This window comes from Oryzias melastigma, linkage group LG24, assembly GCF_002922805.2.
Source record: "Oryzias melastigma strain HK-1 linkage group LG24, ASM292280v2, whole genome shotgun sequence".
In the NCBI taxonomy this organism is placed as follows: domain Eukaryota; kingdom Metazoa; phylum Chordata; class Actinopteri; order Beloniformes; family Adrianichthyidae; genus Oryzias; species Oryzias melastigma.
This window is the reverse complement of record NC_050535.1, coordinates 21,475,860-21,492,144: the sequence shown is the minus strand read 5'-3', so window position 1 is coordinate 21,492,144 and position 16,285 is coordinate 21,475,860. Positions and strand designations below refer to the sequence as shown.

Genomic DNA, 16,285 nt, shown 5'->3' with positions numbered 1-16,285 from the left:
TCAATTTATGGCATTACATTCACCAAATCTCCCCAATAATCCATGACATTTCAAGCTATAAAGACCTTTAACATTAATATTGTGGTAACCTACGAAATGTGACATCAAACTGACATTAAACTCCAATAATAACGTCTTCTGACACCAAATCTCATCAAAAATTCACTAATATCTGCAGACAGATGTGAAGGTCATGATGTTAGTCATGAGTGAATGTGTTGCATAATGTCGCCACAGCAACTATGAACATTGAGTGGAAATGCTAAATCTTCACATGTTTGAATGCAGAAACAGAACTCAGAAGCTTATGAGAGCGGAGACGGATGTGCGGGCCATCGCTGCATTTAAAATGTGATGATGTCACTTCAACCAGCCATTGGCAGACGAAGAAATGAGGGATTTGTCAACATCATTTAATGTCAGGAAAATACTCATCTGAAATAAAGATTTCTGCTGTTTAGCAGACAAAAGCTCAGGAGAGGATATGGAAGGAAATGGAGGTTTTCGGATCTTCTGGTTCACAGATGAATCCTGTCCCAGCCAGCAAGGCTAAGGCTATGGTTTAAAAGTGACAGAAAATGTGGGTCCCAAATGGGTTTGTCTGCAGTTCTTGTGGTGGCCGCACCTGTGTTTGCCCACATTGTCTTAAGTGGGAACTCAGTAGGCCAGCTCGCTGTGCTAGCCAGCCGCCTAGTGGACAGTGTAGCGAGGGGCTAGCAGAGCTATCTCGCCATGCTTTTCACTAGGTAGCTGACTAGCATCTTCTGAGTGGCTGCCTAGGGTAGCGAGCCGGGCTACTGAGTGCCCACTGAAGCCAATAGCATAGCGAGCCAGCTTTACCGGCCCATCCTAGCTTGCTAAGCTGTCCACTAGGCGGCAGCGGCTGGCTACATCCAATGAGTGGCTGCCTAGCATAGTGAGCCAAGCCACTGAGTTCCCGTATAAACCAATAGTGTAGCGAGCTAGCTTAACAGGTCCTCGCTAGCTCACTACACTGTCTACCAGGCGGCTGGCTAGCATAGTGAGAGGACCTACTGAGTTCCCACATAAACCAATAGTGTAGCGAGCTAGCTCTCCCAGCTCTGCCTAGCTCGCTAATCTGTCCACTAGGAAACTGGCTAGCGGCTGGTTACCATCCAACGAGCGGCTGCCTAGCGTACAGAGCTAACTTACTAAGTGCCCGCGTAAGCCAATAGCATAGTGAGCTAGCTCTGCTGGTCTTCACTAGGTCACTACACTGTCCACCAGGCGGCTGCCTAGTGTAGGGAGCTGGTCTACTGAGTATCCACATAAGCCAATACCGGAGCGAAATAGCTCTCCCGGCCCTTTCTAGCTTGCTAAGCTGTCCACTAGGCAGCTGGCTAGCGGCTGGCTAATGTAGCGAGTCGACCTACTGAGCATCCACTGAAGCCACTAGCGCATCAAGCTAGCTCTGCCCATCCTTGCTAGCTCACTAATCTGTCTACTAGGCGGCTGGCTACCGTCCAAGCCAGCCACTGTGTCCCCACTTAAGTCAATGTGAACAAACCCATTCAGGGCCCACATTTTCTTCCCACTTTTAAACCATATGGAGCCACTTGGCCTGGCTGGCTGGATTGGAGTTCAGTTGAATTTTGTCAGCTTTTGTTTGCTTGATGTTGTAGAAATAAAGAGGACAGTTACCGTGTCATTCCTACATTGTCACAAGCTGAGTTGTGTGAACTCCCGCTGCTGCTCGGGAGACATTGGAGCGATGGTTTGGCTGAGGAAGACAAGCGTGCAGCAGCTGTGCTGCTGCTAATGAAAGCCTCTTATGCCTCCTGCATGTGGAGCGAACAACTCGAAGAAGGAGCTCTTTTGTTTGAGTGCCAGTAGTAATCATCAACATGGAGCTTTTCGCCGTCAGACAAAACAATGGCCGCTTCCAGACAACAAAGAGAGAACTCTGGGTTCCTCTGAAAACCTTCAAAGAGCATTCTCTGTGCCGCGTGTGTTCCTGGGAGAGCGCCCCCTTTTGATCAGGCATATCAAAGGAGGAGCAGCAGATCAACTTCTGGTTCTGTGGATCTTTACAGAGCACCTCCTCTCTGTCGGCAGAGCCTGAACAAACATGGAGAGGGGTGGACAGACCTGTCACGCATTAGTCATGTTTGCATTAAAGAGTTCTTCTCCAAATGCATCCCATCACTGGGATTTCCCTCCGGACTTAGTGTCTGTAATGCAGAGGCCTAGCTGTCTAATCTAACATGGTCAACCAGCAGAGGATTTACAGCTGCTAATCCAGCAGCATTGCTGCAGCGGGTCGGCAGAGGGGAGATCTCAGACTGTTGGTGGAAATGACACGAGGACAATCTGCTCTGAGAAAGCTTAACGCAAACAGCCCTGACAGACTTCTGCAGGAGCCGCTCGAAGAGCTGAGGTCCCTCTGGCTGTCCGAACCCGACGGATCACCGGTCATCGATAACAGACAGCATGGACACCCACAGGGTTCAGATCTGCACATCATCCCATGATCATCATTCAGTTCTGACACATTTTAGGGAAAAATTAAACATTTGAAAGCCCTCAGCAGGAACAGAAGAACTCCAGCAGACATTTAAAAGGGAAGCAAGAGATTAAAAAAATAGTTTTTATAAATCAAAAATAATGAAATGAACTACAATTACATGTTTTAAATTAAATGATGTTGCAGTAAAATACATCTGAGTCACATTCATTACTAAAGTGCGGCTAAATAAAATGGAACTGGAACTTCTGAGATGACTCCAAATATTATTTTTATCAATTTTGGGACTTTTTGTACACATGAAATGTTGTTCAAGCTTTTTCAGTTCAGTTAGAGTCAACCCAAAGTGCTGAAAAAGCTGCAGATCTGGGATCCAGAACTCACAGTCTCCACAGAACCTTCACTGCTCTGCAGTTCACTTTCTCTGCAGGATCTGCTTTGCTGAAGGAGGTATAGAGCTACATTAAAGCCAATATTATTTGGAACCCAAATAAAACAAATTGAAAAAAATATTGGTGTATGTCTGAAATTTTTGCTCTTCTAAAATAAACTTTATTATTTTCAGCTTCAAATGTTCTGTTTTTTAGGTTTAAAAACTCAAAATTTCAATTTCAGAACTTTGTTTTTAGTTTTAAATCTTTTTTTGTTTTGTTTTCGAATCTGAAAATTCCAGTTTCAAAACTTCTGGCCCTGTTTTGGCGCGTTGGGGCGGGGCTAACACGAAGGACCAATCAAAATTGATGAGGGTAGTAACTTCAGTCCTGGTGCATTCACTGACTCTGAGAACTGTGATAATTACGATCAGAAAATGTCTATTTAGTCTGTACTATCACAGTCTGAAGTTGTCCAAAGACGGGTGTAAAAAGCAGAGTTTTATTGCGTACAAACCAGCCATTTTAGCCATTTTATGCAAGCATCAGGACGTTTTCCATGCCTTTTTGTAATTGATTTTGATTGGTCCTTCATGTTAGCCCCGCCCCAATGCGTTACAACAGGGTCAACAATTTGAAACTGAAATTTTTTGATTTGAAAACGTAAAGAAAAGAGTTGAAACTGAAAAAGAGACTTGAAATTGAAATTGTGAGTTTTTAAACCAAAAAAATAGAACATTTAAAGCTGAGAATAATTAAGTTTATTTTAGAATAGCAAAAAGTTTGGGACATTTTACTTTTTTCTTTGGCCAAACACCAATATTTTCTTCTTTTTTTTTTATTTGGGTTTCAAATAATATTGGTACCAACTTAACTCCATAAAGCATGCTGTACTGGTCACATGACCACTCATTGTGCGTGCCTTAATGAAGATGGTAATTTACAGAGTTCCAGCTGAAGGCCAGAATATATTCTGATTAATGTTTTAATATTTGCATTTCTGCATTGAATCACTCAGTAACATGATGATTGATTGTAACCAATTTTATTTGTTTACATGTGATCATAAATCAAATGCATTTGCATAATGAGAAATTAGAATTACTCATAGATTTTTTTAAACTTTCCTGATTTTAGAAAGACAGATGGTTTATTTACTCCAGGACTCAGACAAATGAGAAAACCAATGAAACAGGATTTTTTTTTAACTTTATTAAACAAAATACAAGTATACAACATGAGAACCAATGTAGTATACTATGTACATTATAGAGATAATATTAAATAGCCAGAGGGGTTAAATGCATGAATACAAACAAGGAATTACACATTTTAATAGTTTTGAGAGCCTTTTTGTTGGTGGAATATGATTTGATTTTAAATAATATTTTACATATTCAATGAAATGTGGAAAATATGGGATTTTATTATAAAATGTACATTTATTTATGTAAGATTTCCCCAGTAATGAGGCTTTGAAAAAACAAAGTAACACATTTTAGAAGGGATTCATGCTTGTTACCTAATTAATTTTAGCATTAGCTCTTTTATTAGGAAAACTCTGAGCTTAGAGTAAATCTTCTGTTCCTCCACAGCAAGACGAGGAAGTTGTAACCCGGTCCCAGATCAGAAGAAGAAGATAGATGAACGGACTTTTACATTTTTTAAGTAACTGGTAACTTAAGTTTATTTATGTAGCTCTTTTGTTCTTGATTTAGTGTAACTTTTCGACCTGTGTTAAAGGTCGAAAAGTTACAGTATATTTAAGATTTTGTTTTTATGGGTCACCAACAACACTTCAGGTGTTAAAAGGGTGGTTCAGGGTCATGCAGGAACTGAACCTGCAACCTTCAGGTCAATGGAAGTGTTGAAGGCCCAGAAGCTGAAAAACAACGTATTCATTTCACCTAAAATTTTAAAGTCCCCCTCCAATGAAAATCCAGTTTTTTGAGTTTTTGACATGCATTTGTGGCATTTGTCTTATGAAAGACAACAAATGTTTGTTTTTGAATTTTGTGGGATTAAAAATGTCACAGCAATAATTAAAACACTATTAAGAATGTTTTTTTAATAAAAAAATGGGGGACTTTAAAGTCCCACTCTGATCATCTTTCTGATCTGTTTGTAAACTGTTTCCAGTGGTTGAAGGACAAACATAGAAAAAAATAACTAATAAGATTTATTAAAGAAAATCCTCGTAACAATTTGCAATAACAATTCCTAATTAACTGCATTTATGAATATAAAAACTACCATAAACAATCTAGTAAAATGTACTTACATCCACAAGTAAGATTATGATCAAATCTTAAGTAAATAAAAAAACTTAAATTTCTCTAATAAAATTTACATTATATATTAATGAATGCTCCAAAACTATTTGAAAAGTAGATCTTACTAATAAACAATATACATTTTTGATGACTCATAAAAAAATAGTTAAACTAATGTAGCCACGAGGGGGCCCAAGCCAGGGTCTCATTGTGCCGGTCCCAAGCCCGGATAAATACAGAGGGTTGTGTCAGGAAGGGCATCAGACGTAAAATCTTGCACTGAAAAAACAAACTTTTTGCATCAGTAATATATACTTAATTATTCCTCATAATATTTACAAAATAATTCAAATATTATGCAAATACATAGAATTTTCTAGTAAAGAAGTTAAGTTTATATTCATAAATGCAGTAAAATTTAATCAATAATTGTTAGTGCAAATTGTTACGAGGATTTTCTTAAGTAAATCTTATTAGTTTTTTTTTCAGTGTGCCAAATCAAATATGCGAATCAGACCTACGAAATCCATACCGGATCGGTCGAGGCCCGGGTTAACAACGACCGCCATCGGTGCTGTTCACCGACAGGGTGCCGATGGAAATTGGACTACTGTTGGTGGAAGAAGGAGAGGAGGAAGGCGGGTTCGTAGGGAGAGAGAGAAGAGGAAAGTCACTAGTGTTGGACTGAGAGTCGGGACTTTGAATGTTGGAACTATGACAGGAAAGGGTAGAGAGTTAGTGGACATGATGCAGAGGAGAAAGGTAGACATACTGTGTGTCCAGGAGACCAGGTGGAAAGGTAGCAAGGCTAGAAGTTTAGGAGCAGGGTTCAAGTTGTTCTATCATGGTGGAGATGGGAAGAGAAATGGAGTAGGAGTTATCCTAAAGGAGGAGTTTGTTAGGAGTGTTGTGGAGGTAAAAAGAGTGTCAGATAGAGTGATGAGTCTGAAGATAGAAATGGAGGGTGTCATGTTCAATGTTGTTAGTGGGTATGCCCCACAGGTAGGATGTGAGCTGGAAGAGAAGGAGAAGTTCTGGTTGGATCTTGATGAAGTGATGATGAGCATCCCTGGAAATGAGAGAGTTGTCATTGGTGCAGATTTCAATGGTCATGTTGGTGCAGGAAACCGAGGTGATGAGGAGGTGATGGGCAGGTTTGGTATCCAGGAGAGGAATGTAGAAGGACAGATGGTGGTTGATTTTGCAAAAAAGATGGAAATGGCGATAGTGAATACATTCTTTGAGAAGAGACAGGAACATAGAGTGACCTATAAGAGTGGAGGTAGAAGCACACAGATAGACTACATCTTGTGTAGACGGTGTAATCTGAAGGAGATCAGTGACTGTAAAGTAGTGGTTGGTGAGAGTGTTTCCAGACAGCACAGGATGGTGGTGTGTAGAATGACTCTGGTGGTGAAGAAGATGAAGAAAGAGAGGGCAAAGGCAGAGAAGAGGACAAACTGGTGGAAGCTGAAAAAAGAAGATTGTTGCATGACTTTTAAGAAACAGTTGAAACAGGCTCTGGGTGGTCAGGAGGTACTCCCAGATGACTGGATAACTACAGCTAATGTGATCAGGGAGACAGGTAGGAGTGTACTTGGTGTGTCATCAGGAAAGAGAGTTGATAAGGAGACTTGGTGGTGGAATGAGGAGGTGCAGGAGTGTATACGGAGTAAGAGACTAGCTAAGAAGAAGTGGGACACTGAGAGGACTGAGGAGAGTAGACAGGAGTACAGGGAGATGCAGCGTAAGGTGAAAGTAGAGGTGTCAAAGGCCAAACAAAGAGCTTATGATGACTTGTATGCTAGGTTGGGTAGTAAGGAGGGAGACACTGACCTGTACAGACTAGCAAGGCAGAGAGATCGAGATGGGAAGGACATGCAGCAGGTTAGGGTGATCAAGGATAGGAATGGTAATGTGGTGACAGGTGTCAGTGGTGTAATGGAAAGATGGAAAGAATACTTTGAAGAGTTGATGAATGAAGAGAATGAGAGAGAACAAAGAGTAGAAGAGGTGACGGTTGTGGAGCAGGAAGTAAGAAAGATTAGTAAAGGTGAAGTGAGAGGGGCTTTGAAGAGGATGAAGAGTGGAAAGGCTCTTGGTCCTGATGATATACCTGTGGAGGTATGGAAGTGTCTAGGAGAGATGGCAGTGGAGTTTTTGACCGGGTTGTTCAACAGGATCTTAGGTGGTGAGAAGATGCCTGAGGAATGGAGGAGAAGTGTGATGGTGCCCATTTTTAAGAATAAGGGAGATGTGCAGAGTTGTGGTAACTACAGAGGAATAAAGCTGATGAGCCATACAATGAAGGTGTGGGAAAGAGTAGTGGAAGCCAGACTAAGAGCAGAAGTGAACATTTGTGAGCAGCAGTATGGTTTCATGCCAAGAAAGAGCACTACAGATGCAACATTTGCTTTGAGGATGTTGATAGAGAAGTACAGAGAAGGTCAGAGAGAGCTCCACTGTGTCTTTGTAGATCTGGAGAAAGCTTATGACAGAGTGCCCAGAGAGGAACTATGGTATTGTATGAGGAAGTCTGGAGTGACAGAGAAGTATGTCCGAGCAGTGCAGGACATGTATGAGGGCTGTAAGACAGTGGTGAGGTGTGCTGTAGGGGTGACAGAGGAGTTCAAGGTGGAGGTGGGATTACATCAGGGATCAGCTCTGAGCCCCTTCCTGTTTGCAATGGTGATGGACAGACTGACGGATGAGGTTAGACAGGAATCACCATGGACTATGATGTTTGCAGATGATATTGTGATTTGTAGTGAGAGCAGGGAACAGGTGGAGGTGGAGTTAGAGAGGTGGAGGTTTGCCCTGGAAAGGAGAGGAATGAAGGTTAGCCGCAGTAAGACAGAGTACATGTGTGTGAATGAGAGGAACCAGAGTGGAAGAGTGAGGTTACAGGGAGAAGAGATAAAGAAGGTGGAGGAGTTTAAGTATTTAGGGTCAACAGTACAGAGTAATGGAGAGTGTGGAAAAGAAGTGAAGAGGAGAGTGCAAGCAGGTTGGAATGGGTGGAGAAAAGTGTCAGGTGTGATGTGTGACAGAAGAGTTTCAGCACAAATGAAAGGAAAGGTGTACAAGACTGTGGTGAGACCAGCCATGTTGTTTGGACTAGAAACAGTGGGACTGAAGAAAAGACAGGAAGCAGAGCTGGAGGTAGCAGAGATGAAGATGCTGAGGTTCTCTTTGGGAGTGACCAGGATGGATAGGATCAGGAATGAATACATCAGAGGGACAGCACATGTTAGAGGTTTTGGAGATAAAGTCAGAGAGGCCAGACTGAGATGGTTTGGACATGTTCAGAGGAGAGACAGTGAATATATTGGTAGAAGGATGCTGAGTCTAGAGCTGCCAGGAAAGAGGTCTAGAGGAAGACCAAAGAGGAGGTTTATGGATGCAGTGAATGAAGACATGAAGGTGGCTGGTGTTAGAGTGGAGGATGCTGAAGACAGGCTTAGATGGAGGAAACTGATTCGCTGTGGCGACCCCTGAAGGGAAAAGCCGAAAGGAAAAGAAGAAGATAAAAAATAGTTAAACTCTCCGTATTTGCATAATCTTTGAATTATTATGTAGTTATTATGTGGAATCATTAAGTATATGTTATTGAAGCAAAAAGTTTGTTTTTTTGGTGATTCTGCAGAGAGGAATCAGTTAATTAAAATTCTAATTTACTTTCATCTTCCTGATTCACAACAATTTGAACAAGGAAATACTCAGAAATTCATTTTTTTAAATTATTTCTGTTCATACATGTCCTCAATCATAATAAAATACCTTGAGAACATGTTAAACACACATAAAACTACATTTTTATCTTTCATAAATGAGCTCAAAAATGACCAAAACAGAGAGAATGAAACAAAGTGTGGATTTGAGACAACAGAGAGAGATTTAACTGATCCAGCTGAACATGACCACTAAAGCTGCTGAGACTGACTGAGAGGAAGAGACAAAACCTGCAAACAGACCCCAGAAGACCAAAAACACGCCTCAGAGCAGAAACTCAATCAAAGAGAAAAAGCTGCAATCCTCACGCAGCAGAGAAGGTTTGTGGAGATCAGAGGAACCGTGAAAGCATAAATGTGTGTTTTAACGTGACTCTTTCTGCCTTGATGCTGATGCTCGGCTCTGTTCGTGGAAAAGCGAGTTTAAGGTCACGAGGAGTCGCTGCCTGATGCTTTGCTGCTGCTGCGACTCACTAATGAGTCTCATCTGGGATCAGGGAATTTGTCAGCAATTTACTGATGCAGAAAATCTTCAAATCTCCTAGAAGCAAAAGCATGAGGCGCGTTGTTGCTGAAGTTTCAGTCAGAGACAGGGGCAGCAGCTCGTCTGAGCTCGGCTGACGGCAGCAGGTGAGGTTCCCTCCAGCAGGTGTCTGTTTTTCTGACTCGCTAAAGGAGCCAGAATTCTGGATCTACTCGTCCTGCACGTGATGTACGGCATATGGGGAGGAGTTAATATCCCCCTGTTCCAGGTAGCAGCTTTACCCCCCGGTTACATAAGAGCAGGCGCCTCACTGCTGCAGATTAGAATTACTATTACTACAGCAGCCAATGTGACTCCCACACACAAATGACAGAAGGGCGTGTGAGTTTGTTGTGCTGGTGATAATAAGACTACCAGGATGCTCCTCCATATCCCTGCAAATCCCAAACTGGATATAATCCCCTCTATCAGCTGACATGAACAACCAGGAGAACACAGAGATCTGTTTAATGAGAGATCTCATGTGAAATGATTCGAGTCATTAGTCATGGCTTAGCAGGATCCCCTGTCTGGTTATTTTTAGGAGCGTGTGCTGGAGACGATGACTTGATGACATGGACGCCGACCACCACGAGGCTCCTCCTCGGATCAAGTCTTACCTCTGCAGCACCAACAGCCCTTTAGTTGTGTGGAGCTGCTGCTTCCAGAGAAAAGCTTCAGTTTAGACCTTTAATATTCTGTTACAGAGTGTGAGGATGCAGCGGTCCAGGGTGGAGGTTGTTGGAGGAGACAGCAGAAGATGCTAAATAAACTGGAAAAGCTGCATTACCTGCCTTTAAGCTGAAAGTAGTTGCTGAAGCTTTTTCCTGAAAGTGGTGATGGAATTTACTGAAATTGCTTAAAGGATTTGCAGAAAATGCAAAAACTATTTGTAAAATGTTAAATTTGCTGGAAATTTCACTAAAGAATTATGAAAAAGAGCTGAAGTTCTGAAAAATCTACAGTAAAATTGCTGAAATTGTTGTGTGTGTGAAACCCTCAGTTTCTAACCTGAAGTTAGAATGTTCCTCTCAGTCTGCAGCATGTTTGGCTGTTCTAACAGGAAGTGGAATGAGGGTCAGAACCCCATTTATCAGGCTCCTCCTTCATCGTAACTAAACATGTACTTCACGCTCAGGAGGTAAAGATCATCTCCGTCTTCACAGCACGTTCCTTTTTGATCAAACCCTTTAACTGAGATTGACTTGATAACTTTACAACCACGGGTCTCTGCCCTATAACTGACATTCTTCTATATTCTGAGTAGTTTGCTGGTCTTCTCTTAAAGTAGACTCAGTCTTTTCCTCACTTCAGGTGCTCTCAGGATGTGAGATTTTACCACAACGGTTAGAAAGTCATCATCTGATTACTTGGAAACAAACATTTATCATTTATTTGTACTGAGTGATTTTAATTCTATATTTAATCTTCTTGCTTGACGTCGTGTACAAGAAACTGGAGCTGAGCTCCACCTGAAGGCTGTGAGAAGCTGATATAAAGCAGGAACTAGAAGAAACTCTCCTGTACAGGAAAATAGACAATCTGACATCAGTGATCGTTAAAAAAACACGGTTTGCAGCTGTTTTTTTCCTCTACCTTCAGAGCTGCAGACCCCGAACTGAATAAAACGAGGGCTCAGACAGAGAGGGCTTCAGAGCGGAGAAGGCCTTCCCTCTCTGTCTGTTCTCCTTCCAAGTGTTTTAAACGTATCCCTCTCTTGTCTTTTTTGCAGTCACAGAGAAATGTTTCAGGTTGATTAAACCTTACAGGTTCATTATAAGACTTCAACAACAAAAAAAAAAACAACCTTGTTCATCAAAAATCATCTTCTAAATCAAGTTTTATTGATGCCCCTGCAGGTCCGGCAGTCCCAGTTGGAGTAGATGTTCAGGTGGAAAGTTTGGACAGCATCTCAGAAGTAGATATGGTGAGTAGCCGGTAGCAGATCATAACTTGTGTTGTTGTGTTTTTGGAACCAGCCGTTCCAGAGGTTACTAGCAGGAGACCCAGGTGTGACCAGATGTGGAGATGACTTCAAAGGTGAATCTGGGTCATTATCCACAGCTCCTGCTTAGACTCTTCAGCAGGGTTCTCAAATAGAATTTACCTTCAGAACACTGAAGGCAGAGTCTGACTGAGGCTGTCTGTGTCTTTGGTCCACTGTCTAGTAGGGCTGGGAATCACTGGGTACCTCACGATACGATGGAATACGCGATACGATACGATACGATACGATACGTGATACATGGCTCACGATATTGATAAAATCGCGATAATTGGTAAAAATCATCTCAAATAACTGACATTATATAGAAGAACATTTATTTTTTGGGAAAATATATCCCCATCTATCTTTTTTAGCTTAAACAGAATCATAATAAACAACTTGTGTCTTATTTTGTGCAACAAATTATAGACACTTTTGTGCAACATTGCTGAAATCAGTAATACTATGTCTTTGACAAACATTGACAACAACTGAATTGGAATTATCTGTCAGATTCAATGTTAACAATAGTAAACATGATCAGCAGTGACACTACTTAGTGCAGAATTGTTGTAACAGAACAAAAATTAAATCCTTCAAATGGCGACAGCTATCTACCTCCAAAGGAATGTCACACCAAAGGATGATGAATATAATGTTTTACAGCCTCTCTCAAAAATGACCTAATTTTTTGTGCACTTTTCCCTCACTTGAAAAGGGCTGAGCATCCAAAATCGAAGGCTGATTTACTCAGACTGTCACTTGAGATTATTTTTCCAATTTTTATCATTTTTCCATTTGGTCAGTCAGCAGTCAATAGGTAAAAACCTTAAAACACACATAATAATGGCAATAATTATTTACAAATTCAAATTCTATTACACAATAGCAATAAACAACTTTAATCAACAATAATAAATATAATTTTCAGTGCTTCAATTAACTAGCAACCTCCCTAATTCTACAGTGAATTAATTTAATTTATTTCAATTATATTTTTATGTAAGTTCATACATCAAATCCTGCATTTTTTATTTAAGAATGACTTTAAATTAACATTAACAAAAAGTAATTACATTAATTTGAAAACTTCACATTATAAATTTACCAAAGCTACACCGTAAACCAGCAGGTTAAACACCAAAGTGCATGAAAACAAAAATTCCGACCGGTACCTGAAGTGTACACAAACGATTGTGAAGCACCACTGACTGTAAAATGCATTTTTATATACAGTCTATGTGAAGCACGCGCCTAGTTCCCACAGCGCACCGATCAAACAGGAAGTAAGCGATCACTCGTTTGTGGACTGGGCTCACTGTAAGGTCACTAGTTCTTCTCTGCAGACTCTGACTCATGTTTGCAGCGCCGTAATCAGAACTAGATTGCGACAGCTTGTTGGCAGAAACCTTTGCTTTGGCTGGAGGTCAGACTAAATTTGATACCATGTGACATAATTAAACCAACCTTCTGTTCTAGGAACCACAAACTGGATCCCAAACAGTCGTTCTGACGTTGCATAAGCTCCTTTCAAGGACAAATGAGGATTACATTTAATATGGATCCCAAAGTTAAGTGTTAAATGACAAAGAGTGGTAAATGTGGAGGGAGTGTGGTGCTGATTTTAAAGTCAGTCACTATAACCTAAAAATAAGCAAACTAGTTGTTTTTAGTCGCTGTAGGGTCATCCAGACTCAGGACATGAACCGAGTTCTGGTGCTGTGAAAAAACTGATGAATGTAGTTTTTAGGTTTCTTGAGTTGTTGTGACTTTCTGTCTATGAACAATCAACTCTTGGACGGGTTTGTGAGGACACAGTTTGACCGAGTTTGTTGGGAGACTCCTTTTTATTTACACCCAAAAAATATTGAAAGACTAAATCTAAGGATAATAAGCAATCCTCAACATGACTACATTACTTCACAGCAGACTCACTGGAGAGATCGTGTTTGTCTTTCCTTTTCTCTTTGGAGATGAGGAATGAATCTGAGAAACAGGAGCGCTCGTTGATCTTTGTTGGAGCTTTTGAGAATCAGAGGTGACTCAAACTTGTCTTTAGTAATTCTTAGTTTAGTTTTTAAGAGATGAAGAAGTGTGGTGCAGTGGTTAGCATCTCTGTCTGGTTCAGGTCTCGGTTAGGTTCGTCCCATGCGGTGTTTGGTTGTGTGGGTTTTTCTGTCCAAAACAGACAAACATACCTGTCCCTAGACGTGACTGTGTGGCCCTGCAAAACCTGGTGACCTGTACATGGTGAACTCTGGGATAGGCTCCAGCAACCCCATAGAGATTCAGTGAGTCCTGAAGAGGAATGGATGGATTTCTAATTTAAAGTCAGCTTTATTTTGATTTCACGACCTCTGTTTCACTGATGCTAAACTGGGAACACTTAGAGACAAGTTAGAGACACCATCATTGTTCAATTTTTTAAAGATTTTTCACACACAGCTGTTTTAACATCAGTTAATTGAGGCATCTGCAACATTTAACACCAAAAAGAACCATTTGATCCAGTTTCTGACAGACCAGAACCCAGCGGGAGCCAACGAATCCTACTTCATTATTTAGAAAATACTATTTATTGTTATGTGGCCATTTAGCTATTCCTTCAGAAAATGTAGTTCTTAAATATTTACAACTCATATTTTTCTATAAATAACAACTTTAACATCTTTAATTCTGACAGCAGCAAAAACAAGTTTTTATTTTATTTATTTATTTGTTTAAATTAATGTATTTATTTTCTGTCTGTCAGTCTGTTTGTTTTGTTATTGTGTCAAATGAATCAATAAATATAGATTTTTTTTAAAAACATTGTGTCAAATAAGATTTTGAATTAAAAACTCAAGAAAACCAAATCAAACGTGACATTTTCTTTCATTATTTATCTAACCTTAAATAAACATTTATTGAAATTTTTGAGCAATGTCATTTTATTAGGTTGTGTGTGTGAGGCAAGAATCATTCTCCTTTTTGTAAACATTGTTTGTTATTATTAATTTAGAATATTTATATAAGTTAATACTTGCATGTTTATCTATAAATGTAAAAGGTTGATGAAATGTCCGGACCACAGGAAGAATAGTTGCAACTAATAGGGATCCGTAATAAATAAATAAGTAAATAAATGACAACAACTAGATGAGCCACATGGGGTTCGGAGCCTCACGTTGCAGACCCCTGATCAAGCAGGACAGGCTCCAGCAACCCCGTGACCCCAAAGGGTATAGAAAATGGATGGACAAAAAAGTTCTGCAGCAAGAAAACCCAGAACTTTTGAACTGCTTCCAGACATTTCATTTAACATCACTGGAAGGTTGAGCCCACATCATCAGCCCTTCCCCGCCCTGCTTAATGAGGTTGTTGAAGAGGTTTTGATGGTCTGAACCTGACAGTATCTTTGTGGTTTTTCTTTGGTCTTTTTCTGCTATTTTCATGCCACGTTATCACTTCTGTTTTCTTTAACTTTTTCGACCCTTTGTTAATCTGGTTCTTTAATTCATACAGTCATTTCTTCCCTCTGTCTTTGTAAAAAAAACCTCACAAAACTACTGTGTGAACAGTGGGGTTTTACAAGTCAGAACAAACTGAACTTTTGTCCTTTTGCTGGTAACACCGTGCACCATCTTAAAGTTGTGTTTCCACACTACAAAAACTCAGCATAAGATCTTTAGACAGAAACGGGATTAAAACAGGGGGCGACCAGCCTTAGAACAGATCAAAACAGAATCCTGACTGAAACCACTCTACTCCATTAAACTCATGGAGGAAATGCAGAGCAGGGACTTAAGAAAGCGTCCGTCAGGAAATAGGATTTCAGCACTCAACTTTAAATCATCTTTCTTTTGTGAACACAGTTATTACTCATCCGCAGGATTCGAAAACGTCCCTCAACTCCTCTTACGCAACCAAAGATACTTTATGGTGTTTGCCAAGAGTACAATGTGTTACTGCGGCCATTATTCCAAAGTGATCTGCTCTTATGTAATGCTGCGAGGAGGAGGAAAGGGCAGAGGATGATCCGTGACACGGACCGGCGGCGGGAGAGCGGGACACCTCCCGCCTGCATGGCAACAAGCACCGCTGAGGTGGCGGAGCGACGAGGAAATCCGGGACCAGTGGAAAAAGCAGATTGTGTTTTTGTGTGCATGCTTTTTAAGGATTTCCAGCCCCATTAAAACAATGGGAATGTTTTACATTTCTGCTATTTCTGGAGTTAAAAACATTTAGCACATTCAGGAAATACGTGTTTGTACTTATGGTATTAAATTTAGAAATTTTATGCATTTTTTTACGATTTTTTTTTTTCATGCAATTCCTCAAAATGTTTGCACACACTGAAACCTATGCAATATTGGTATCAAAACATTCAGTATGTTAATGATATCAATGCTACTAAGGTTTTTGAGTTAGAAAATATTTTAGCAATGAGCTAATGTTTCTGGCTGATTTGGCATCTACTGAGGTTTAAGAGCTAATTTGGTATTAAGCTAATATTTTAGCTACTGGCTAGCTTTATTGGGTAAAATGGCATCTACTGGGAATTGTTGAGCTAAGTAGGACTTAAACTAGTATTTTAGCAACATATTAGCTGTTTGGGCTAATTTGGCATCTAATGAAGTGTATTGGACTAATATGGTATTAAACAATATACTAGCAACATGTAAGCTTTTTTGGCTAATTTAACATCTACTCAGCTTTAAGAGCTAATTTGGAGTCAAGCTAATATTTTAGCAACGTGCTAGCTTTATTGGTTAATATGGCATCTACTGAGGATTTTTGAGCAAATTAGCAGTCAGGCAATTATCTTAGCAATAATTTGGCATCTAATGAGGTGTTTGGGCTACTATGTAAATAAGTGAGTATTCTAGCAACATGTTAGCTTTTTCTTTGGGCTTTTATTGGAGTAATATGTAGC

At 40.3% G+C, this 16,285-nt stretch overlaps 1 protein-coding gene across 4 annotated transcripts in view; it reads left to right on the top strand.

Moving 5' to 3' along the window:
- The window catches only part of gabrr2b (gamma-aminobutyric acid type A receptor subunit rho2b), a 34,664-nt gene that overhangs the window by 4,160 nt on the left and 14,219 nt on the right, over positions 1-16,285 (top strand). For all 4 annotated transcript variants that reach the window (XM_024291770.2, XM_024291769.2, XM_024291768.2 and 1 more), the window contains exon 3: positions 11,243-11,310. In XM_024291770.2, the coding sequence (XP_024147538.2) occupies positions 11,243-11,310 (68 nt within the window). The remainder of the gene's footprint in view (positions 1-11,242; positions 11,311-16,285) is intronic.